This window comes from Panthera uncia, chromosome B1 (assembly GCF_023721935.1).
Source record: "Panthera uncia isolate 11264 chromosome B1, Puncia_PCG_1.0, whole genome shotgun sequence".
NCBI classification, from domain to species: Eukaryota; Metazoa; Chordata; class Mammalia; order Carnivora; family Felidae; genus Panthera; species Panthera uncia.
Window position 1 is genome coordinate 39,149,650 of NC_064811.1, and position 26,331 is coordinate 39,175,980.

The following is a 26,331-nucleotide window of genomic DNA, read 5'->3' on the forward strand; positions in this document are numbered from 1 at the left end:
CCTAAATTCTACCTGATTGCTTCTCCTCAAGCAGAAGTCTGCATCTCACATGACTGGTGATGGGTACCTCTTCACTGTAAACATCCCAGACTCTATAATAATTCCTTACCAAAATTCTTGGGCATGGATCAGTTAAACTGTTGGCCACATACATCAAAATATTATACTTGTTACATGAATTATAAGTTTCTATTTCACGAAGCGTTCTTCAAAGAAGCTATTTACATACTTGTAGGGTCATATCGTTTAAAAAATGTAATGTTCCTTAGGGACCATCTATCTGTTCAGTGCCTACATTAAGAGGGTGCATATGTGGACAACACACACACATGTGTCTACATACATGCTCCCACTTCTACACACACAGAACTCTGTAAGTGCTTTTTATTTATTTCGCCCAGGCTGAATAAGTTTAATAACACGGATGACCATCATAAAGGAAAATAATTAAAAAGAGGTCCCAGTTTTCACCTGACAGGACTATTTCCTCCCATTCAGCAGAGGGCTCTAAATCCCCACCCTGCACCCCACGCTGCACACATGCTGAGTCAAGAAAGGTTACAGACTTTGATTCTCCTGCCCACTCTGCAAAGTTAGGGAATTTGTGCATCAAAATATATACATTTCCTTGGGAAATTTGAAAAAAAATCTTTCTTATTATTGTTTAGTTTTTAATCTAAATTACTCTTGTAGCAGGTTTTGAATCAGTATGCTAGAATCAGCAATAACCAGGGGCCTCAATTTGACCATCGCGCAAAATGGTCATTTTGCATTCCCCAGAGGAGGGAGTGGGGTGGACGGGGTGACATATTTTAAACGATAGGAGTTAATTTTCTTTTTTTTTAAGCAGTACATTTCACTTTTTTTTTTTTTTTTTTTGATGGTAAGACTGGGGAATCAAATACTTCTTTTAGAATCTGATTAACCTTGGAACATGCCAAAAATTTCCAATGATTCATGCATCCCTTCTGTGAGGCCCATTCTAAAAACGTTGCATATTAAAACACCTTGCTGTAGATATTTTTTAAGTTAATGCTGTCATCTATTAAATTATTTCATAAAAATAAACATTTATTTCATAAATGGAGATGACTCAAGCATTTTTTTTTTTAATTCTTCATTATTCACACAGGTGCAGATTGAACTTTCCACTGTTACCACTTCCTTGGTTAGAAGCCATTTTCCGAGGATAGATACAAAATGAGCTGCATTTGGAAAACAACTTGTTACCTCCCTGAGGTCTGCGTGATTAGTAAACACACAGAACCTTAACCAGAGGCGCTGCGCAGCCAGAAATGCATAGCAAACAGCAAAGATCACAGTGCCTCCTTTTATTGGAATAAATGTTTATTTGGACTGAAAAGAGATGCCAGCACCATTTAGGGCCAACAAATCAAAATTTTCAAAAGCTTCTTGCTATGATTTTCTTGCTCAATACAAGCATAACTTTACATAACCTAAGGTAGATGTTTTTCTAGATACAGATTTTTTTTCTTTAATGAGTACCTGATACAAAATGTTACTTCTGCAGTTCTTGCATGTTGATATTTATTTCAATTTGGCATCTTACTCTATTAACTTTCATCCCTCAAAATTATCATTAAATTAAAGGAGAAAACAAAGGAACAGAAAAGTTTTTATCAAGAGCTTCATTCACTTTTCTTAATCTCTACAAGTCTATGAACATAATTGTGTTGCCTCAATTCAAGATTCAAGTATGGATGCTCAATTTCCACCCAGAGGCGCCCTCATTTTGAGACGACCCGAGAGGTTAAATAGTTTGCCCGCAGTTGCCCAGCACATTACGGTTACCCAGGTTTCTTGATTCCTGGGGTTTCTGACTATTGGTTTTTAGCTCTAAAGGAGGACTTCTCAATAGCAGTACTATTGACAAATTGGGAGTGGGTAATTCTTTGTGGGATGATCCTGTGCATTGTAGGATGCTGACCAGCATCTCTGGCCTCTACCCACTAAATGCCAGTAGCACCTCCTCCAAACTCCATACTCGTGACAGTCAAATTTGTCTCCAAATATTGCAAAATGTCCCCTCGGGGGGGGGGGGGGAGAGGTGGGGCAAAACTGCCTTCTCTTGAGAATCACTGAACTAGATTTTCCAAACATCACCTGTGTCCAAGGCCTGGTTTCAATTCCATCTTTTCATCAGCTTTCTCCACACTAATCTTACTCCTAGTGATCTTGCCCTTGTCATATAGTCATAGAACCTACGGCCCCTGCCTTTTTGTTTGTACCAGTCTTCTTTCCCTTTGTGACATCTCTTCTACTGTATTGCTCTAAAGTACCATATTCAATGATCTCCGTATTCATGTTATTCCTCTGATTAGACTCAAAGACTCCTGAAGAAAGAAACCATGTCTTAACAGTCTTTATACTTCCTGGGTGTCTACAACATGCTTTGCACATGGCAGGAATTCAAGAGTATTCAATACTCTTACTGATTTGTATAATCAGATTGCTACTAAACCGAAGTGAATTTTCCAGACATCTGAAGCTTTCTCCTTCAGTGTACAGAGTAATATTTTCCTTTTTATTATTTTGATGGAAACAGTTCTAGTATTTACTTGCATCCCTGCCTTTTAGGAAACAGAATATGGTCAATGTGGTCATTTTTGGTGATTCAGAAACATCATATGGAACACCAGTTTTTCTTTTGTGCTTCTTTTCTAAAATAGTTTCACGCGGTGCTGGTTTTAAAGTTGGGGTGGATGTTTTCATGTTTCTGTTTCCTCTTCAATTACCCCCCTGACCTTTATGAGCGGCCTTATGGCTTCCGGTGACCATCCTTTACACCTTGGAGGTGAGAAGTGGTGGGCAGAGGTGGAGGTGAGCTGGCGTGGGGAGCAAAGATGTGGTGAATAAAAACGCAATAACCACAATAGCACCCAGAAGTCCTATCACTCTTGAAAGGGTTATAGCATGCCAGACAGACAATGGGCTATGTGCTTTCTAGCCAAGGATTCGGCATTCTGCACGATAGTTCTAGAGATAGTTACTGTTAATGTTTCCATCTCACTGATGAGGGCACTGAGGTCGAGAGAGATTGAGTGACTTCCCCAAGTTCACAGAAGGAGGAAATGGCAAAGCAGAGATAGGAACCCAGGCAGCCTGACTCCAGAACGTCCACCATGAGTAATCACTACACGTTGTGATCATTAGTGTAATTAATTATACTTAGAATAAGTAGATAACACAGCATAATTAGCGTATAGTATAATTAGTATAGCTTAGAGTATAATTATACTAAAATATAAGTCAACCAATTTTACTCTAAATTCCAAGTAAATGATTTCCAAAGGTATTTGACAGTGATTGTAGGTGGCATAAAGTGTGTGGACTTTGTGGCCGCTATTTTCCTTGTGACAACCATTTTTTCTTGAAGCTTTCTTATTCATTTGCTAAGCACTAGTTATCTACCAGACGCTGTTCTAGAGCTGGTTATACAATCAAAAGATTATAGAATGTGAGCAGCAAAAGAGACACCAGACACCCTCTAGTCCAGTGGTTTCATATCTGGCTGTATATTAGAGTTACCCTGGAAGTTTTGCAAAGGTGCTACTGTGCTCCGCCTCCAGACCCACTGGATTAGGATCCCTGCAAGTGGGGCTTCCTGCAGGGCTAAAGTGCAGCCCGCCTCAGTGACAAAGAAACCCAGGAACAGAGAGGTAGGTAGCCTGCCTAAAGTCACAGAGTTAGAAATTTCTAAAAGAAAACTTTCCTTAATTTTTGAAAATATTTTCACTACCCCACTAAAATTATTCCAGGTGGTTGGAAATCCATTCATTCTACAAATACTTAGGAAGACACTGAAGGACATGACAAAATTAGTTAGTGGAGAAAGTCCGTAAGCAGTCCCAGATACCTGGCATGCCAGTGTAATAGACAATCATCGCCCAAAGTATAATAGAGCATCCAAAATAAACATTTTCCTGTCATATAAGTGATCAGAATATAATTGTTCACCAAGTCTGAACTTACACGGACAAGAGCAAGTGAAAGGCAGCACAGTTTGGGAAAAACAACAATTAGATTTGGACCCATTCAAGGCTGGATTCAGACACATAGATCAATGGAACAGGATAGACAGCCCAGAAATAAACCCACGCTTATATGGTCAATTAATCTACAACAAAGGAGGGAAGCATTTATAATGGAGAGACAGTCTCTTCAATAAATGGTACTGAGAACACTGGACAGCCACATGCAAAAGAATGAAACAGGACCACTTTCTTACACCATACACAAAAATGAACTCAAAATGGATGAAAGACCTAAATGTGAGACCTGAAACCGCAAAACTCCTAAAAGAAAATACCCGCAGTTATGCCTTGGACATCAGCCTTAGCAACACATTTATGGATAGGTCTCCCCAGGCAAAAGAAACAAAAGCAAAAATAAACTGTTGGGACTTCACCAAATAAAAAGCTTTTGCACAGTGAAGGAAACCATCAACAAAACAAAAAGGCAACCTATGGAATGGGAGAAGATATTTGCAAATGACACAGCCAATAAAGAGTTAGTATATAAAATATATAAAGAACTCATACAACTCCATACCAAAAACCCCAAATAATCTGAATAAAAATTGGGTAAAGGACCTGAATAGACATTTTTCCAAAGAAGACATACAGATGGCCAACAGACACATAAGATGCCCCACATCACTCATTGTCAGGGAAATGCAAATCAAAACCACATTGAGATATCACCTCACACCTGTCAGAATAGCTAGTTCCTAAAAGACAAGAAACAACAAGTGTTAGCAAAGATGTGGAGAAAAAGGAAAACTTGTGCCCTGTTGGTGGGAATGTAAATTGGTTCAACTACTGTGGAAAACAGTATGGAGGTTCCTCAAAAAAATTAAAAATAGGAATATCATATGATCCAGTAATTCTACTACTGGGTATTTACTCCTCCCAAAATGAAAACACTAATTCAAAAAGATATGTGCACCCCTATGCTTTCTGCAGTATTATTTACAATAGCCAAGATGTGGAGGCAACCTAAGCGTCCATTGATAGATGAATGGATAAAAAAGATGTGGGGTGTGTGTGTGTGTGTGTGTGTGTGTGTGTAATGGAATATTTGGGGCCATAAAAAAGAATGAGATCTTGCCATTTGTGACAACATGGGTAGACCTTGAGGGTATTATGCTAAGTGAAATAAGTCAGAGAAGGACAAATGTCATTATGGTTTCATGTATACATGGAATCTAGAAAACAAACAAAAACAGAAACAGACTCGTAAATACGAAGTAAAACCTGATGATTGCCAGAGGGGAGGGGACTGGGGGGGTGGGTGAAATAAGGGGAGGGGATTAAGAGATACAAACTTCCAGTTATAAGATAAAGCAGTCATGGGGATGAAAAGTACAACATAGGAAATGTGGTCAATAATATTGTAAGGTGACACATGGTGACTACACTTGTGATAAGCACTGAGTACCGTACAGAATTGTTGAATTACTATGTTGTACACCTAAAACTAATATGACATTTGTGTATCAACTACACTTCAATAAAAACAAACAGTAGAGAACCAGGCTCAAATCTAGCACTTTGAACAAGTGGCAAATTTGTTCATCACTGTCAACCTCAGCACTGCATCTGGACAAAAAGGGATAATACCTCCTCTGCTAAAAATTCAATCACATCATGTAAATAAATGCCACCAGCATAGTTGATTAGCATAGAGGAGGAGTCCTCCTCCTCCTATACCTGCCAGCGCCCTAGCATATCTTTCTGCTCACTCATTAGGAATGCCCAGCAAAACCGTCTTCTCCCTTCAGGAGTATGCAGGCTGCATTCACGCTCTGATTTGCATCCATGCCCTATTTCAGACTTAGCACTCCTCCTTCACCACAGGGTGGTGGACAGCGGGAGGGTGGCACCCTCAGTGAACGCACTGAAATGCCACAAGCACTGAAGGTTAAAACTCAGAATCAAATGTCCTCGTGAGTCCGGAAACAATTACACTCGAAGCTTTCAATGTCTAACTAAGCATTTTCATAGACAAATATTCTGAAGGAATGTATTTTATTTCCTCAACTGACCAAGCCACATGGGTTTTGAAGTATGCTCATGAGGAAAGCCCATATCTTCCTTCATAAACTTGCAGTTCCTAGGACATTGCTATATACCTTATAGAATAGTAATACCTTCCTTGTTCAGTCACTGAGTGGAAAATTCGCTCTTTCAAAATCAATTTCAACCAATGCAGCAGAAAGCTCTTACTGTTTTAAGTGCAATGCTCACTGCAGTGGAGGAACAGAATGATGGGCCAGTGTGAGCCCACACCGGGAGTAGAGGCACATGCAGAATTTTAATAATGCCCACATGGGCCGTATTGGGAGGTAAGGAAAAGATTCCACCACGATTTCCATAATTTCCATAATTCTATTGAATCATTTTAAATTCTCTAATGGGGGTGCTCTATAAAATATTTCCTCCTAATTCTACAGCAGTACTCCCTAATGTAAGTATACATGCCGTGAGAATGTTTTTCATGTAAAATCACGTGCCACAGGTTTTTCTGAACAGGTAATTCCAAAATATAAAAACAAATGTCATAGTGAAAATATTTCCAAAATATGGGTGGCATATCTGAAGTTCCATAGGATGCTCGATATTACACAAAATAAATAAAAGAATGCATGAAAAATAAATAAATAAAAGTGGGGGTATAAAGGAACAAATAATTTTGAGAAAATACAAAGTTAGGCAAAATTAAGCAAAGCTAAGCAAAAATAAGTCTTTATTTATTTATTTATTTATTTATTTAATGTTTATTATTTTTGAGAGAAAGAGAGACAGGAGCACGATCTGAGCTGTCAGCACAGAGCCCGACGCAGGGCTCGAAACCACGAACTGTGAGATCATGACTCGAGCCAAAGTCGGGCGCTCAACTAACTGAGCCACCCAGGCACCCCAATAAGTCTTTTTTTTAACTGCATTTCTCAGAGCTTGCAATGTGTATGTGTTGCAACTCTCTAAAAAGTAGATTTGGCAGAATGTCTCAAATTTATTTTTTTTCTCAAGCAGTTTTCAAGACTGAGGAACTATGGAACATGAGTTAGGGAAACACTGACCTGAAATATTATCATAATATACTGCCTTCAACACTTATGATAAATAAGCATCCTAATCCTTCAGAGAAACAAAAGGTGGTCCACCTGGCAAAGAGACCACAAGAACCTCTCAATTAAGGTCAACAGTGATGAGCTCTCACACAGCCTTGGCAACTCCTACAGGGAGTAAAACACAGCTTTTCCCGTGGTAACTTTTGCTGGTCGTATAACCATTAAAAAGCAATTAGAACACTACATATGGTTCTGCTTTGGATGCAAATCCTGCAATGTATTATTGAGATGAATTTTTCTTTTTCATCTGTTGCATAAGTGCAAAACAACTTGAAAGTTGGAATGTGTGTGTGTGTGTGTGTGTGTGTGTGTGTGGGTGGGTGTATATATATATATATATATATATATATATATATATGTAGGACCAGAATGCTTATGTCCTCTCAAAATGAGTATGTTAAAGCCTTAACCCCCAAATAACTGTATTTGGAGACAGAACCTGTAAGAAGGTGATAAAGCTTAGATGTGGCTATAAAAGTGGGGCCCTAATCTAAGTACCCTTATAAGAGGATGAGGCACCAGAGCCCTCTCTCTCTCTCTCTCTCTCACCCTCTCCCACCTTGTCCTCCTCCCTCTCTGCCTCCAAAGAGGTCACATGAGCACATAGGAAGCTGGAAGCTGCCTGTAAGCCAAGAGAACTGTCACCAAAAACTGAACTTGGTTGGCCTTGATCTTAGACTCTCCAGCCTCCAGAACTGGGAGAGAATAAATTTCTCCTATTGAAACCATGAAGTCTGCAGTGTTTTGAATGGCAGCCCAAGCAGACTACTACAATATTAGACAAGCCACCCAGCAATCGAGTCAAAACAAGCAATCAAATCAATAGCCAACAAACTGACGATGTTTATGGCTGAATCTATCAATGCATGGATTCAAAACAGTTAACACCATGGTCTCTCGCCAGGTTTTGAGAAAACCTAAACAAGAGGTTTTGCATCTGCTGGACCTGGAATGTTAAGCATCACAAGGGTGAAAATTTTCCCTATTAAAAACGTCCTTTTCCAAAAAGCTGACCTTTATAACTCATTAAACTGTAAAAACAAAAACAAAATCCTCCCCCAAACAAAATAAACAAAAAAGCCTTCTTGCAATTTTGAGCACTTGAGGCAACACAACGCCCCAGTCCTTGAGCAGCTCCATTGCAGCCTCCAGCTCCTGCCCTGCTAAGGGCATCAGGCCTTTGAAAGGCGCGCAAACCCGTACCCGTTGGCTCACTTTAGAAAGGCAAACTAGCAGTGGTCTACGCAAAGGCCGGTGGTCGGCAGGCTCTGACGATGCAATGGCTGTGGTCTGTAGGCGCCCGACTAGGACCCGGCCGCCCGCACAACCCCCAGGGCCCCGCGCCTACTGCAATGCGCCTCATCGCTCCAGTCGTTACAGTCGTTGTGGCCGTTGCACTGCAGCTTCCGGGGCACGCAGAGCCCGCTGGCGCACAGAAAGCTCTCGCCCCCTCCGCACAGCGCTGAAATACAAGGGGGGGAACACAGCGTCAGAAGGGTTTTCCCATTAAAAGTGGGAGAAATAAAGCACAGAGGGAAAACCTTCCCTTGCTCTCCAACGGATTTGTGTCCACATTCCCTCACCGAGTTTCCTTCAGCCCTCTAGAACATGAATGGTGAAATTGCCTGGGAATAATACAAACAGTGTTTGTCTGAGAAACGCAAAAGAAAACTCATGCGGGGTGAGAGGTCTCCGTGTTCAGAGCACAAGAGGGTAGGTAGCCTTATCAATTGCACGATTTATGTGGGGAAAATACCAGATGTGAATATTTTTCTTAATACCTGCAAATTATTTAAAAATGAAGTGCTGTTAGTTGAACAGACATTAAAAACAAGAAACAAACACACAAACAAAAAACCCCAACCCTCTCCTTCTAAATTGCTGCCTGGATGGCTCAGCCGATTAAGTGTCTGACTTCGGCTCAGGTCAAGACCGCAACGTTGGTGAGTTGAAGGCCCCCATGCGGCTCTGTGCTGACAGCTCAGAGCCTGGAGGCTGCTTGGGATTCTGTGTCTCCCTCTCTCTCTGCCCCTCTTCCACTCACGCTCCACCTTCCTCTCTCTCTCCCTCTCTCAAAAATAAATAAACATTAAAAAAATTAAAATGCTACACAATGCTGCACAGTAAAGTTACAGTAAAAAGAGTCCATCGTTGTGTGCTTGAACCAGGCCTAGAGACACCCTGATCTGTAGTGAAATATATTTACTTGCCTTAAAAGGATGTCAGTTGACTATATCAGAGTCTATTTTGGCATAAGGAATGTGAAACATGACCTAATGATTTTTTCATTCTTTTTTTCAGCATAGTTACATTTTAATATTTTTTGCTTTTAGTATTATGGTACTCTTTTTTTAATCAATATTCAATTGCTCCAAAATTACAGTAGACAAGTGTAAGACAAAAAGCTAGAAAGATTTTTTTTAAGGAAAATCATTAACAAAAGGCAAAATCAGTTCCTTTTCAAAATAAAATGGGTGTTAAAATAGACTTAAATATTTGGTAATGTGCATCAAATGCCTTTCAAATGTGCATGACCTTTCACCAAGCGCCTTATTTCTTGGACTTCATACAAAGGAAATCATTATAAATAAGTGCAAGTTTTTATTTTTAAGGCTATTTGTACAATCATGATTTATAATGAGGAAATGATAGAAAAGAACTATGTAATAGTAGGAGGCTGGTTAAATAAATTTTGTTACCTTCATAATAAGAAATACTGTTAGAGCCATTGAAAAGTATACTGCAGAAAATACTTGATGTCTTAGGACAAAGTTCAAGATAATTTAAGTGGAAAAACACTGGTACGGAAAAAAAGCATAATATAATTTGGCCTAGAAAGAAGTAAATCAATGGTTACTGTGATTATCCCCAGTATTGGGATTAAAAGCAATTTTTATTTTCTTCATCTTATTTTCCTCTGTATTTTACAAATGTTCTTATAATGATGGTGTCTGTTTTTATTCAAGTGTAATTGACACATAACGTTATATTAGTTTCAGGTGCACGGCATAATAATTCAATGTTTGTATACACAGCCAAATGATCACTTCAGTCTTTCTAGTTACCATCCATCACCAGTGAAAGTTACAGATTTTTTTTCTTGTGATGGGAACTTTTAAGATTTACTCTCTTGGCAACTTGCAAATATGCACTATAATGTTATTGACTACTGTATATTTCATCCCCATGACTTATTTATTTTGTAACTAAGTTTGTACCTCTTGACCCCCGTTTGCTCCCATTTCATTCACACCCAACCTCCCTCCCTCTAGAAACCATCATTCTGTTTCTGTATCTCCATGTTTTGTTTTGTCTTCTTTGTTCCTTTGTTTTGTTTTTTAGATTCCACACATAATTGAGATCATATGATATTTGTCTTTCTCTGTCCGACTTATTTCAGTTGGCATAATACCTTCAAGGTCCACCCATCTTGTTACAAATGGCAAAATGTCATTCTTTTTTCTTTTGGCTGAGTAGTATTCCTTTGTGTATGTGTATACCACATTTTCTTTATCCTTTCATCTATCAATAGAAACTTAGGCTGTTTACATATCTTGGCTTGTGTAAATAATGCTCAATGAATACAGGGATGCGTATATCTTTTCAATTTAATGTTTTCCTTTTCTTCAGATAAATATCCACAAGTGGAATTACTACATCAGTGTGGTAGCTCTATTTTAATTTTTTGAGGAACCTCCATATTATTTTCCATAGTGGCTGCACCGATTTACATTTGCACCAACAGTGCATGAAGGTTCTCTTTTCTCCATATCCTTGTCAGCATTTGCTATTCCTTGTCTTTTTGATAATAACCATTCTAACAGCTGGGAAGTGATATCTCATAGTGCTTTTGATTTGCATTTCCTTGATGATCAGTGGTGTTGAGCATCTTTTCATGTGCTTGTTGGCCAACTGTATGTCTTCTTTGGAAAAATGTCTGTTCAGATCCTCTGCCCAATTTTTAAATCAGGTTGTGTTTTGTTGTTGTTTTGCTATAGAGTTGTATGAGTTCTTCATATATTTTGGATATTGATCCCTTATCAGTTACATCATTTGCAAATATTTTCTCCCATTAGTAGCTTGCCTTTCATTTTGTTGATGGTTTCCTTTGCTGTGCAGAAGGTTTTTAGTTCCAAGTAGTCCCGATTGTTTATTTTTGCTTTTGTTTTTGGAATTTGATTCAAACATTCATCACTAAGACTGATGTCAAGGAGCTTGCCACCTATGTTTTCTCCTATAAATTTTATGGTTTCAGGTCTCACATTCAAGTCTTCAATCTATTTGGAGTTTATTTTTATGTGTGGTGTAAGAGAGTAGTCCAGTTTCATTCTTGAGCATATGGCTGTCCAGTTTTCCCAACACCATTTTTTAAAGAGTGTGTCCTTTCCCCGTTGTATATTCTTGTCTCCTTTGTTGTAAATTAATTGACCATATACGCACCGGTTTATGTCTGGACTCTATTCCTTTCCATGGATCCATGTGTCTGTTTTTTATGCCTATACCATACTGTTTTGATTACTAAACTTTATAATATAGTTTGAAACCAGGGAGCATTATACCTCCAGTTTCATTCTCTTTCTTCAAGATTGCTTTTGCTATTCAGGATCTTTTGTGGTTTATACAAATTTTAGGATTGTTTTATTTCTGTGAAAAATGTCATGGATTTTTGCATCTATGTTCATTAGAGATATTGGCCTATTGCTCTCCTTTGGTTTCTTCTCTTTTTCTTTTCTTTTCTTTTCTTTTCTTTTTCTTTTCTTCCTTTCTTATGATGTCCTAGTCTGGTTTTGGTTTCAGGGTAATGCTGGCCTTGTAAAATGAGCTTGGAAGTGTCCTTTCCTCTTCAATTTTTTGGAAGAGTCTGAAAAGGATATATATAAAATCTTCAAATGTGGGGTAGAATTCACCAGTGAAGCCATCTGATCCTAGACTTCTGTTTGTTGTTGGTAGGTTTTTGAGTACTGATTAATCTCCTTACCAGTAATTGGTCTATTCAGACTTTTTATTTCTTCATTATTCAATCTTGGAAGATTATATGTTTCTAGGAATTTATCCATTTCTTCTAGGTTATCCAATTTTCTGGCACAGAATTGTTCAGTTTCTCAAGATGTTTTATATTTCTGTGGTATCAGTTGTAACTTCTCTTCTTCCATTTCTTATTTTATTTATTTGAGCCCTCTCTCTTTTTTTCTTGGTGAGTGTAAAGATTTTTAAATGTTGCTTATCTTTTCAAAGATCAAGCTCTTGGTTACAAGCTCAAGTTACTTAGTTACTATTATCTTTTCGGTCTCTATTTCATTTACTTCTGTTTTGATCTTTGTTATTTCCTTAATTCTACTAACTTTGAGCTTTGCTTCTTTGTCTTTTTCTAGTTCTTTAGGTATAAGGTTAGATTGCTATTTGGGACTTTTCTTGTTGCTTGTGGTAGGCCCACATTGCTATGAACCTCCCTCTTAGAAACTACTTTTATTGCATCTCAAAGATTTGTATTTCCATTTTTATTGTCTCAAGGTATTTTTTTATTTCTCCTTTGATCTTGTCATTGACTCATTATATATTTATGTATATATTGATGTGGAGTTATTTAACCTCCACATATTTGTGACCTTTCCAGTTTTCTTCTTTGATTCCTAGTTTCATACTGTTGTGGCCAGAAAAGATGCTTGATATGATTTCAGTCTTCTTTAATTTATGAAGACCTGTTTTGGGGCCTAACATATAATCTATCTTGGAGAATGTTCCATGTGCATTTGAGAAGAATGTGTATTTTTTTGCTTTTGGATAAAATGTTCTGTAAATATCTATTAAGTCCATCTGGTCTAATATATCATTTAAGACCAATTATTTTTATTGATTTTTTTGCCTAGATAATCTATCCATTGATGTTAATGAGGTATTAAAGGCCTCTACTATTTTGTATTCCTGTCAGTTTTTCCCTTTAGGTCTGTTAATATTTGCTTTATATATTTAGGTACTCCTATGTTACATGCATAATATTTACAAAAATTATGATCCTCTCATTGGATTGACCCCTTTATCATTATATAATGCCCTTCTTTGCCTTTTATTACAGTGTTTGTTTTAAAGTCTATTTTGTTTCATATAAACATAGCTACCCCAGCTTTCTTTCGGGTTCTGTTTGCATGGAACATCTTTTTCCATCTCTTCACCTGCAGTGTTTGAGTGCCATTACATCTGAAGTGAGTCTCTTGTAGGTACAAAAAAATGGATTTTTATTAGAATTTTTTTTTTATCCAGCCACTCCATGTTTTTTGGTGGGAGAATTTAGTCAATTTACATTTATTTATTTTTTTTTTAAATCTTCAGTGATACTTTACTTTTTTTAAACTATAAATGATATATTTGGGGGTATTTTTAGTTATTTATAAATGTTAGCATGCCAGTAAAGAAAAGTTAGAGTAGTAGCAAAACTAAAAGGCAACCAACAGAATGGGAGAAGATATTTGCAAACGACGTATCAGATAAAGGGTTAGTATCCAAAATCTATAAAGAACTTATCAAACTCAACACCCAAAAAACAAACACTCCAGTGAAGAAATGGGGAAAAAGACATGAATAGACACTTCTCCAGAGAAGACATCCAGATGGCCAACCGACACATGAAAAAATGCTCAACATCACTCATCATCAGGGAAATACAAATCAAAACCACAATGAGATACCACCTTACACCTGTCAGAATGGCTCACATTAACAACTCAGGCAACAACAGATGTTGGCGAGGACGCGGAGAAACAGGATCTCTTTTGCATTGTTGGTGGGAATGCAAGCTGGTGCAGCCACTCTGGAAAACAGTATGGAGGTTCCTCAAAAAACTAAAAATAGAACTACCCTACAACCCAGCAATTGCACTCCTAGGCAGTTATCCACGGGATACAGATGTGCTGTTTCAAAGGGACACATGCACCCCCATGTTTATAGCAGCACTATCAACAATAGCCAAAGTATGGAAAGGACCTCAATGTCCATTGATGGATGAATGGATAAAGAAGATGTGGTATATATATATATATATATATATATATATATTATACACACACACACACGCACACACACACACACACAATGGAGTATTACTCGGCAGTCAAAAAGAATGAAATCTTGCCATTTCCAACTATGTGAATGGAACTGGAGGGTGTTATGCTAAGTGAAATTAGTCAGAGAAAGACAAATATCATATGACCTCACTCATATGAGGACTTTAAGAGACAAAGCAGATGAACATAAAGGAAGGGAAACAAAAATAATATAAAAACGGAGGGGGACAAAACAGAAGAGACTCATAAACTGGAGAACAAACTGAGGGGTACTGGAAGGGTTGTGAGAGGGGGGATGGGCTAAATGGGTAAGGGACATTAAGGAATCTACTCCTGAAATCATTGTTGCACTATATGCTGACTAATTTGGATGTAAATTTAAAAAATAAAAAACAAAAAGTTATGGTAGTAATGTCATTCTTTAAAAAAAAAACTATTTGGCAATAAGTTTGACCAATCATAAAGAAATTATATGATCAATTAACCCCTTCTGGAACTCTATCCAAAGGAATCCACAACCTTCAACTTGATTAACTGTTAAAGGTAAAATCATGCTATACCTTAAGTGTGCCATAAATTTAAAATGGTTTGATAATGACTGGCCCCAGGCTATTTCTTAAGCATCATCTCTAACCATACCTTCCCTGCCTCCTGCTTTCTGCCCTGACAATAATGAATTGGTTACTTGGGCTTTTTCAATGCGTTGTGCTGTTTCTTTACACTTACTGTGTTTGTTCAAGCTGTACCTTTTGACTGAATTCTACCCACTTCCCCCAGAAAACCTTCCTTGTAGGCCCTCTGCATATTTTTGGCACAATCACAATAACTCTTAAGTATTATCCAATTAAGTTGAAGTATTAAACTCTTAAGTATTATCCAATTTCTGTCCTATTCTCCCCACATAAAACACAAACAATAACTGAAGCAAATACCATTGAGATAGTATCTCAAAGCTGTCTGCTGTCTCATTCTCTCACTTGGACATTGTTGATGGTCTCTCATCAAAGCTCTCTACTTGGCTTCTGACACTGCTGATCTTCTCCCACCTCCTCTCTTGGCTCCTCCTCCAATTCTCTAACTGGGTGCATTTTTTAAGGCTCAGTCCAATTGGTTATTTCTGTAGTGAATTAATATTACAGGTGAATCACCAAGAATAATTTGTAAGTTAGGATCCCAAATCCTCCAGGAGATAAGATTGGTAGGAAAGGGGTCCTACAAAAGAAATGTAAAATTGGTCTAATCTTTATTTATTTTTGAGAGAAAGAGAGAGAGAGAGCGTGAACAGGGGAGGAACAGAGAGAGAAGGAGACACAGAATCCAAAGCAGGCTCCAGGCTCTGAGCTGTCAGCACAGAGCCTGACGTGGGGCTCGAACCCACGAGCTGAGAGATCATGACCTGAGCCGAAGTTGGACGCTTAACCGACCGAGCCACCCAGGAGCCCCATGTTAGACAGTATTTGAAAAAGATTTTCTTTTCTCATTATCAAAGTAACATGCTCAGCATAAATTAGAAATATACATGTATACGAGCATTCAAAAGAAAAACCTTCCATCATACCACCCAGAGAAAATCCCAGTTAAAATGGATTACTTTTCCTTCAGGATTTCTTACATACCTCCTATATCAGTCTTATCATCCATGCTGATTAAGAAGTAGTTAAAAACACAGACTCTGGAGCCAGACTGCCTGAGTTTGTGTCCTAACTCCCATCACTTCCTAACTATGTGGCCTTGGGCAAACTCTTTAACCTCTGTTTCAGTTTCTTCATCTGTAAAATGGGGATAATAATAACTATATTCTTGTTTATAAAGAATTGAAAATATTTACAACATACTTAAGAGAGTGCCTGGCACAAAATTAATATTATATAATTACTGGTATTATTTTGAAAGCTAACCATTTTTATATATTCCTGATAAAATTACAGGTGAGTTACCTAAAAGCAATAAAATAATAGTTATGAATAATTCTCATGTATATTAAGAAAAAAAACCTCCCTCTGATTTTGAAATTTAGGTGAGAGATTAGTAATCTAGAAACAGGAACATACAGACAGACCTTATCACCCTCTAGAGGCTACTACCTAGAAATCAGTGTTCCAATCTGAAGTTTTTTAAAAGTATGTTTTCACTTTTATTTTTTTAATATTTATTTTTGAGAAAGAGAGAGCACTAGTGGGGGAGACACAGAGAGAGGGGGAGAGAGAACCCCAAGCAGGCTCTGTGCTGTCAGCCCAGAGCCCCATAAAGGGCTCAATCCCACAAACCAGGAGATCATGACATGAGTTGGTTGAGTCAGACGCTCAACCAACTAAGCCACCCAGGGGCCCCTAAAAGTATGTTTTTAAACTGGTTAAGGGCAGAAAGATCTAGAATGACACATTCCACCTTTAATTAAGCTAAAGAGACAATTGCTTGAGCTACTTACCAAGAATGTTAAGTAAACAGATTTTAGTTGCTCTTTCCTGGAGTTTATAATGAATATATACTTTACATTGTATATTCTTAGTTCATCTTTTATGATGAATATTTGTTCTTTAATGGTAGTTACGTCATGGTTTTCACCATATGAGCTACAGGACATTTGGTGAAGCAGATTTAGAAGCCAGAAATAAGTACATTCTAAGACATTCTTCCACAAGGATACCAACTCTGTTGATTCTCGTTATGCATTCACATTGGGAACCAATCAGTTTGTCGATTTTGTCATCCTGTTGTTCCTGTATGCTGTGCACCACATGAAGAGGGTCCCTGTCTGTTTCTGACAGGATAATATTAACCTTATTTTCCTAAGGGAGCACCTAGCATATCTTGAAGATCAGAAAGAAAGCTTCACTCGATGTTGCTGTGTTGACACAGGAAGACATTTATTCCTTGGGGTGCAGCATACAGAGCATCACGACGGGACATCTCACTTGTGAGGGAAAGGTCGGCCACTGCCAACCTGCAGCACAGTGCTCCTAGAACCAGTGCACAGGGTCACAGCTTTGACTGGAGACACCAAGGTCCTTCTTACCTCAAGAGCAAGGCGACCATGAGATAGTTTAAAGTGACTTTTGATTCACACAATCATGGCTGCCAAGGAAACAGACACATCCACTGTGCACAACTGTCCCATTCCAGCATGTGGGAGCCGAGGCTTCCCCAGTGACAGAACTTCAGTCTTCTGATAAAATGTCTGCTCTTAGAAAGAACAGCCACCACCTGCATCAAATCCCCCTGACTACAATTCAGACTAATCCACATTTGTTCTTCATCATCAGTCCTGGTAGAAGAAGTGACAGAAACACACACAATTCCTTTCACTGCAGAAATGACTTTGGCCGGTCCGTGGGTGCAGTTAACACCGAATTCTACCCTGTACATTTCCCTTGTGGGGTAGTTGGGAGCTTTGGAAGGATGTATGGGCCTGGAGGTGCAAACTCCAAGCCCTTAAACCAACTGGCTGCTGACTTCTTGAGGCGTGGCATCCTGGGCTGTGTGAGAAGAATAAATATGGACGGTTTCCCAGAGCCAGGAGCACCAGGCACTCCTTCCAGGTTTTCCAGGTTATGTGCTTCAAGGGTCAGAAAATAGGCGGATGGTAGGAGAGAGTGAGACCTGCCTTCTTTTGCAGCGCCTCCTGCATCACTTCCGCAGTCAAGTTATTGGTAAGGAAGAGTGTGTTCACAGTGTGTTGCGGGATTGGTTCCACCATAATCCAACATTGTCCCAACTTTCAGCAAGTGAGAGGGATGCAAAGTTATTCAAGGAGGAAAGCAGAGCCTTCAAATCCATGAAGGAATGGGGATTTGCAGATCAGGGAATGGACAAGCCAGACTATTGTGGGAATGAGGTGTACACGAGATGATAACGTACAGAAATCAGGGAACACTGAGTACCTCTCATTTCAGTCCCACGTCAGACCGTTTCCAGGACAATGAAGAGACCAGGCATGGCCAGAAGCTCCTGAGTCAGGACCCCTGCCCTACTCATGCCGTATGCTCTTGTGGGACAAACCAGTTTTCTGCCCCATCTCCTCGTCTGCCTCCTTTCGCAGCAGCACCTCCCACAGCCACCACAACGTGAGTCCTAGTCCATTTACATTTAAAGTAATTATTAGGTAGGTACTTACTGCCATTCGGTTCATTGCCTCCTGGTTGCTTTCTAGTTCTTTGTTCCTTCTCTTGCTCTCTTCCCTTATGGTTTGATGAGTTTGTTTTTTTGGGTTTTTTTTTTGGATATGGACTTTTTTTTTGGAAATAAGGTCTTTTATTTGTTTTTTAAAAATCTTTTATTCAATTTATTTAAACGAATACAGACAAAAACCAATATTTACCCATTTCTTCCACCTCCCCCTAGACTCTGCCTCTTGCAAACACCAATCTGTTCTCTGTGTCCATGAGTTTGGTGTTTTGTTTTGCTTTTGTTTGTTTGTAAGATTCCACCTATAAGAGGGATCATGTGGTATTTGTCTTTCTTTGACTTTTCCCTTGGCATAATGCCTTCGAGGGCCATATATGTTGTCACAAATGGAAAAATTTCCTTTTTTTATGGTTCTTTTTTAATGGTTCAGTAATATTCCATTACATACACACACACACACACACACACACACACACACACACACGTATGTATATACCATTCATCCATTGATGGACACTTTGGTTGTTTCCATATCTTGACTATTAAAAATAATGCTTCAATGAATGTGGGAATGCATATACAATTTTGAATTAGTGTTTCCCTTTTCTTCAGATAAAGTCCCAGAACTGGAATTACTAGACCACATGGTAGTTCTACTTTTAATTTTTTGAGGAAACTCCATTCTGTTTTCCATAGGGGTTGAGGCACCAATTCCACTTCTACCCACAGTGTACAAGGTTCTCTTTTTGCCACACCCTCACCAACAGTTGTTGTCTTTCTTTTTTATTTCTTGTCTTTTTGATAATAGCCATTCTAACAGAGGTGAGGTGATATCTCATTTTGCTTTTGATTTGCATTTCCCTGATTGTCAGTGATGTTGGGCATCGTTTCAGTTACCTTTTGGCCATCTGCATGTCTTGGGAAAAATGTCTATTCAGATCTTCTATCCATTTTAATTAATTATTTAATTAATTATTATTTTAATTCCAGTATAGTTTACATGCGGTTAATTATTTTATATGTATTAATTATATTAATTATTTATATTACTTTCAGATATAATATAATGATTCAACAATTCTGTACATTACTCAGTGCTCATCATGATAAGTGTACTCTTAATCCCCATTGCCTATTTCACCCATCCTCCCACCCGCCTCCTCTCTGGCAACCACCAATTTAGTCCCCATATTTCAGAGTCTGATTTTTTGTTTGTCTCTTTTTTTCTTTGTTCATTTGTTTTGTTTCTTAATTTCCACATATAAATGAACTCATATGGTATCTGTCTTTGTCTGACTTATTTCACTTAGCATTATACTCTGTAGATCCATCTATGTTGTTGCAAACGGCAAGATTTCATTCTTTATTATGGCTGAGTAATATTCAATTGTGTGTGTATATACTTCATCTTTTGTATCCATTCATCTGCTGATGGACACTTCAGTTGCTTCCATATCTTGGTTTTTACAAATAATGCTGCAGTAAACATAAGGGTGCATATATCTAGCCTGCCAAGAACTGTCTCTCCAATAGTTACAATCCCGTGGTGCCCAGAAATACCCCCCCCCCCCCCCCCGCCCGCCACCAGAGCCGGGTGATTAAGGAGCATCCCCTATGTGGACTATGTGCACCTGCTGGCTTTAGCAACGCAGTGGGAAAGTGCAGGATGGGATCGTGCCCACTTCCTTTCACGGGACTAAGAGCTTTGGGCTGGGGCATACCACTGGCTTTCATGATGTCTGACTTTTTTAATCAGAAAAGAAAAAAGCTAAGTTTTTCACGAGTTTTCAATTCAGAGTAACTAAGTAAACGCAACCCTTGAAAACTTCTGTCTCTCTTTGTCTCTGTCCCTCCACAAAAGATAGTGTGATCATTCGTGTGGTCAGTTGCCTGCTTGCTGTCACTGCTCCCAGAACGGTATATTCCTTGATGAGATGAGCTTTGTTGACTAACTAAAGAGAACTAGGAAATAACAAAATATTTTAACTCAGAATTAGAAATACAGAGAAGTATCTCTTAAGAGAGTGGCTGGCACTCAGAAGGTTCTTAGTTAATATATGATGAGAAAAAGTCACCTCAATCTCAATGAAGCACAATATATTACCAAAAAAGCAAAGAAAAAATGCAATTACTTAATTATTTTCCAATGGTATCAAGGAAATCTGAATTTTGATTTGCTGAACATTAATTACCAGCTGATTGATTAAAGTTTCTTATGATGTTACTTCATGTGTAATCGTCAAAAGATCAGCAACAAATGTCTGGTTTTCCTTTACATGCTACCATTTCAGTATCAATACAAATTACATCTATGGACCTCAACTACTAAAATATGAAGCATGTTTATATTTTGAATAGTCTTAGAGGACTCAGCACGGGGCTGCATTCCTACACCTACAAATACAGACTTCTAAAAGGTACACAGGAAACCAGATATAAAAGGAGAATCCAAAACACTAAGATTTTACTGGCCGGTCTATACAATATCCTCTCTCTAGGGTTAAGAGAACATTTTCAAGGCATAAGTGTTTATCCTATTGTTGGGATTGTTTCTGTGTTATATTAGAGACTGCAGAAATTCCATCTGTCTGCATTTCAGCAGCTGCAATGTTTCAGAAGAATTATTGCATTCCCCACCTTAGGGCTCCGATGATTCCTCTAGAAATGTAGCTGAAAGTTCACCCGTAAATAGCTCCTAACATCTAGATTTCATCGTTAAGACCCTAAATATTTTACTCCAGTAAAGCCATCTCTTGTGTATGGTTATGTCAAATCTGGATCAAATTTAAAACATAGCATTGCTTGCATTGTTTTGATTATTGATATCCCCCTGTCTTGGCTGATTCAGCAGACACTGACTTCTTTTGTGTGGTTCCACAGTGGGAGGTGTGATTGCCCTTGGTTTTACACTGTAAGTTGTTTGTTTATTCTTATTCTTTCTTTAGAAGTTCATAGTTTCATTAATCAATACTATTTTTGTAAACTCAGAATAACTTTTGTTTATTTTCTGTTTGATTTCTCCTTAACTTGTATTCAGCACTTCCACTTCTGGTGTGTAAAACTGTTCAACTAGCAAAGTACTTCAAACACATCTTCTTTGGAATTTCCAAGCAGCCGCATAAAGTGGACAGGCAGGCATTCTATTCACCTTCCTTAGGGGAAACGGTGATTTACAAATACAGAAATTGGAGTGTCATGTGGTTAAGACAACAATTGCCCAAAGTCATATAGCCAGGTAGACACAGAATCATGAGGTCTGAGCTTCAGGCTCAGTCCCCCATACCACACACCCATGCCCGGTTTCTTTTCCAGAGCAGTTGTGTGGTCACCTTATTTGTGGTCAGTTCAAAGACATCAGTTCCAAGTAAAAGTTCAAGTTTGTCTTTATTTTTCTATCTAAACAAAAGATAAATGTCTGCCCTTCAGGTGATTGGGACCAGGTGAGATGACATTCCATCTCAGCTCTGGGTTTTTTAGAGAACACCCTGAGAGAGCTCATAACAAATCTCTGTCGAAATTTTTCAACCATAAATTTCACTTTCTTATACCATTTATCTTCATTCAAATAACCTTTTGACTTAGCCCTTAAAGTGAAAAAGAAAGATCCCATGAGGAGAAGTCATGCTATACAATCTTGACATGCTATACAATCATCTATGATTCTAAGAGGTGCATGTTGGACTTTAAGTCAATGGCAAATTGATCAACAGAAGATTCATTTGTTAATCAGTTACTGGATGTTTACTATGTGCTAGGCATTATTCTAGCATCTAGGGACACAGCAGTGAAGAAAACAAAAATAATCCCCTACCTTTGGTAGCATATATTCTACTGATGGTCATCTGATAAAGATAATTTTACCAAGTAAAGGTACTTCACCACCGAAGTTGATTTCCATTTAGACACCTGGCAACTGATTAATATTAATGCAATAATAGCAGCATACAAAGGAATATTGCCTAAGACACTAGTGTACATGTCCAGATGATGGGGATAATTATGAACCACCTGACTTCAGAATTCTCTGGATTCTGAAGAGTATATACCCATGAAGATGATCAACTCTTCAGTATTTTGGTCTCTGATAACAGCCTGCTGAAATAACATCCATATCCTGAAATGACCTTTTAGATTTTCTACAGCTGCTTCCAGGTCTCTCAGTTTGCTCTGCTGGTGTATTATGGGAGGCATTTATATTGGCAAATGCTCTCAATACTTTGATTGTTAATTTTTGGAGTCCTTTTCAGAAACTACCTACCAATCACTGACTGTATAATGTCCTCATTCACTCAGTCTTTGAGCCTTTGTATAAAGTCTGAAGCTCAGGTTCAACTCAACGTCTGAAAAGAAAGCTGACCTGGCAGAGACTCTTATCACCTGAGCCTGTACTGAGAGCCTGCTAGCCCTTCAATACTACATGCTGCTTGAAATTAAGTTACTGTCAACCTCTATCGCTCTTACCTTTTACGAGAGTATTTGACTAGAAAAATAACATGTCTAATCTTTCAGCAGCTGATACAAGAATTCCTCTTGTGGAGAGCACTGTATCTTTGGGTTGATAAAAGGATTGAGGTGAAAGATAAAAGATGAGAAAGGAGAAAGAAAATCTAACGATATGCTCAAGTGAGTCAACTCGGTCTTACCCAGCTTTCCACACCATACTCACTAGTACACCCTTCTTTTTGTTGAACATTAACATGGGTAGGTATGCATGGGTATCAGAGAGCTCTGTGTATGAACAAGTAAAGCATCCCCATGGGGAAAGAGAGGAGCCAGTGCTATGCCTCACTAAAAGTTGACATTTAAGTAACAACTTCAAAGAGGTGAAGGAATTAACCAACTTTCAGGGGAAGATTTCAGCAGAAGGAGGTCTCAGTGCAAAGACTCTCAGGCAGGAGCATGTCTGGCGGGGGTGTGGGGTATGGGGAAAGCAAAGAAACCCGTGTGGCCCCAGTAGAGCAAGTGGTGGAGAATGTAGCAAGACATGAAGGAGAGTAGAAGGGAGGGGTCAACCACCTAGGGCTTTGCAAAGACTTAAAATAAAAGTAAAGTCATTACAAGGTTTCAGTAAAATGTGGTATGATCTGACCTATGTTTACAAGGATCTCTGCCTGTGGTGTTGGAAATACTCTAGAGGGGCAAAGAAACCAGTGGGAACAAGTGTTAGGAGCCTATCGGAGCTGTCCAGAAAGAGTGATGGCGGCTTCGTGGGGGCAGCAGCGAGGGTGCCGAGACCTGACTGGATGCTGGATGTGTTTTCAAAGTAGAGCCAGGAGGGTTTTCTGGCCCACACAATGAGAATTGTGAGGGAAAGACAAGAGCCAATGAGGACAAAGTTTCCCGCCAGCCAGAAGACTGGAATTGCCATCTCCTGAGGTGGAGAAGCCTACTGGAGGAGCAAGACTGTGGGAAAAAACATCAAGAGTTGCATTTTGGAAACTTGTTGCATCTGACATATACAGTGGGCACCCAAGTAGAGATATTAAGTAGACAACTGGATATGTAAGTTCAACGTCTGGGAAAGAGGATAGGAGTAAAATCCAAATAGGAACAATATTAATATTAATGTGTGAGTTGTCAGCATATCGATTTGACACCATGTGCCTAGATGAGATTTTGGCAATGTGAGGTCAGTGGGGACTCTAATAAGAGCAGTTTCAATGGAGTTCGAAGGACAAAAGTCTATGTTTAAGAGAGAATAAAAGAGGAGGAAGTAGCTCAGAAAGGCAGGACAACTTTGCTGCTGCAGAAGCGAATAAATGGGTGGTAGATATCAAAGGAAGTGGGGTGTTTTTTTTAAGGCATTTTTAAGTGATTTTGTATGAGTATGTTCTTTGTGGGGAGCAGAGTGGTACTCAGTTTTGCCTACCGGTTGGCATGAATCAAATAAACAATGATCAGTCTTGAAGATAGAGGGGGCTGGGGATGAAGAGTCACCAACATCAGGAATATATTTACCATCCAAACATGAAGCCAGTCTTATTCTGTCTCTCTCTCTAATCCCATCACTAAAATGAGGCTTCCTCAGGAAAAGTATCCATCTTCCAAGGTGAGAAATGCTCTCATTCTCTTCTTTACCTTCTTGCACATCTACTAGGCCTCTATTAAACATGGTGCACCATGCTAATCATTTCTAATAGTGCTGATGCTCAAAACCATCAGAACTACAGCCTGCTTTAAAAAAAGACTGTTTTATGATTCCCATAATTTATATTAGCAGAAGGTATTTGTTTGTTTATTGTCTCCCTCTCTCTCCCTTCTAGAATGTAAGCTCCGTGAGAGAAAGCACTGTATCAGTCTCTCTCACTCCTGAGTCTAGGATAGAATTAAATAGTTGTTAAATAATTAAGTAAAGACAGAGTGTAAGGTGCCTAGCAGAACTAAATGATCATTCCTTTGGGGGGAGATGTTCAAAGGCAATACATATCTTACAACTTTCTTCTTTTAATTGGCAGGGAAATAAGGTGCTGATGAAATGTTAAAAATCCCTCTGTGTTAGTGTGGGATACTCACTCAAACCTGCTGGCAAGCCGGCCTTCTGAGGAGCATTTGCTTGTGTGGTAGGACAATGAGTGTAAAGGACACTTCTACCTAAAATAATCTTCCCCGCTGGCCTGTGGAGATGTGTCTACCACTCCCCCCAAACCTACACCCACACTACTCATTCCTTAGGTTAAAATGAATGGTGGTTTTCCGATGAACTCTAGGAGACCAAGGGAAGGGGCTCTGGGGCCACATCGTGGGTTGGAGGGGTGTCTCCAGTCCCCTCTCCACTTTAGCCAGGGAATTCCACCCTTGTCCGCTTTACAAATTTTGGTCCGTGGAAAATTTCCTTTGAAAATGGGGTTTTGCTGCCCAAACAAGTTTGACGACCCTTCACCCTGAAGATTTTAAGTGTTTACTTAAAGTCTCAGAGAGATTACACTTTAATTACACTTTTTTTTTGGCTATGAATACTTAGTTCTGAATTTAACTACAGTCTGTTGTGCTTCTCCTTATATCTAGACTTGAAAGAATGAGCTATTGGACGAGTAGCTTTCGAGGTGGGAGTAGGAGAGTTCAGGGAAGTTACATGACTTGAGAAGTGACAATGAGAAGTCAACACGGAAGGAAGCACAATGAGCTCAGAAGTGGGTGTGGCCCTAACTCTGTCACACTACAGTATGAGAAACGCCACATAGCTTTATTTTTCTAAATGAACACATCCTTCCCCACTCAAAAGGGTGATAAGAAATCTTATTCAGACATGTGTTTCAGGGATTTCAGCCTTCCTAGGGCGCTGTGAGGATCCAAGGGGCTTACATGGTACCTGGAAGAACCGAGGAAGGGACTCTGGTTTTCAATTCCTCAGATAATTGCTGAGGGACTCGTGGTTCTACACCCTTAGGGTTTGTACTGAATAGACCACTCCACTATGTCTGATCCATCCCAGGGTGCAGTGTCATGGTCCCCAGAGTCAAGCTTTCTAGGCTGCCCCACACAGCCACTCCTGTCTGAAATCCTGCCTCTTTCCCTGCTATGTGAGGGACATGGCAAAACTCAGCCCCCTTCTGAGCCTTGGGTAATGTCTCCTACATCCCTGCTCCACTTTTACACCTCCAAACATTCCCCCTGCCCTGTGCCACCCCACTCTGGGTGATGCCACATGATCTCTGCTCAGTCCTTCCCTCCCCAGAGCTGGTCTCTCTCTTCTGAAAATGCAGAGATGGTAACACAGATCCTGTTTGTTTTCTTTTTTTTTTTTTAATTTTTTTTAATGTTTATTTATTTTTGAGAGAGAGAGAGAGAGAGAGAGACAGACAGAGCATGAGTTGGGGAGGGGCAGAGAGAGAGGAGGACACAGAATCTGAAACAGGCTCCAGGCTCTTGAGCACAGAGCCCGACGCGGGGCTCGAACCCATGGACCGTGGGATCATGACCTGAGCCTAAGACAGATGCTCAACTTACTGAGCCACCCAGGCGCCCCCTGTTTGTTTTCTTAGTAGATTGCTCTAT

The 26,331-nt window shown here is 39.2% G+C and overlaps 1 protein-coding gene, 1 long non-coding RNA gene and 1 pseudogene across 6 annotated transcripts in view; 1 reads left to right on the top strand and 2 right to left on the bottom strand.

Moving 5' to 3' along the window:
- The window catches only part of CORIN (corin, serine peptidase), a 251,746-nt gene that overhangs the window by 87,830 nt on the left and 137,585 nt on the right, over positions 1-26,331 (bottom strand). For all 5 annotated transcript variants that reach the window (XM_049632007.1, XM_049632004.1, XM_049632005.1 and 2 more), the window contains exon 6: positions 8,502-8,615. In XM_049632007.1, coding sequence (XP_049487964.1) covers positions 8,502-8,615 — 114 coding nt within the window. The remainder of the gene's footprint in view (positions 1-8,501; positions 8,616-26,331) is intronic.
- LOC125923628 (uncharacterized) overlaps positions 8,609-26,331 on the top strand; it is a 35,912-nt gene continuing 18,189 nt past the window's right edge. Inside the window, exon 1 of the long non-coding RNA XR_007458105.1 lies at positions 8,609-8,866. This is a non-coding gene — a long non-coding RNA (uncharacterized LOC125923628). The remainder of the gene's footprint in view (positions 8,867-26,331) is intronic.
- Positions 14,101-18,003, bottom strand: LOC125923619 (NIF3-like protein 1; annotated as a pseudogene).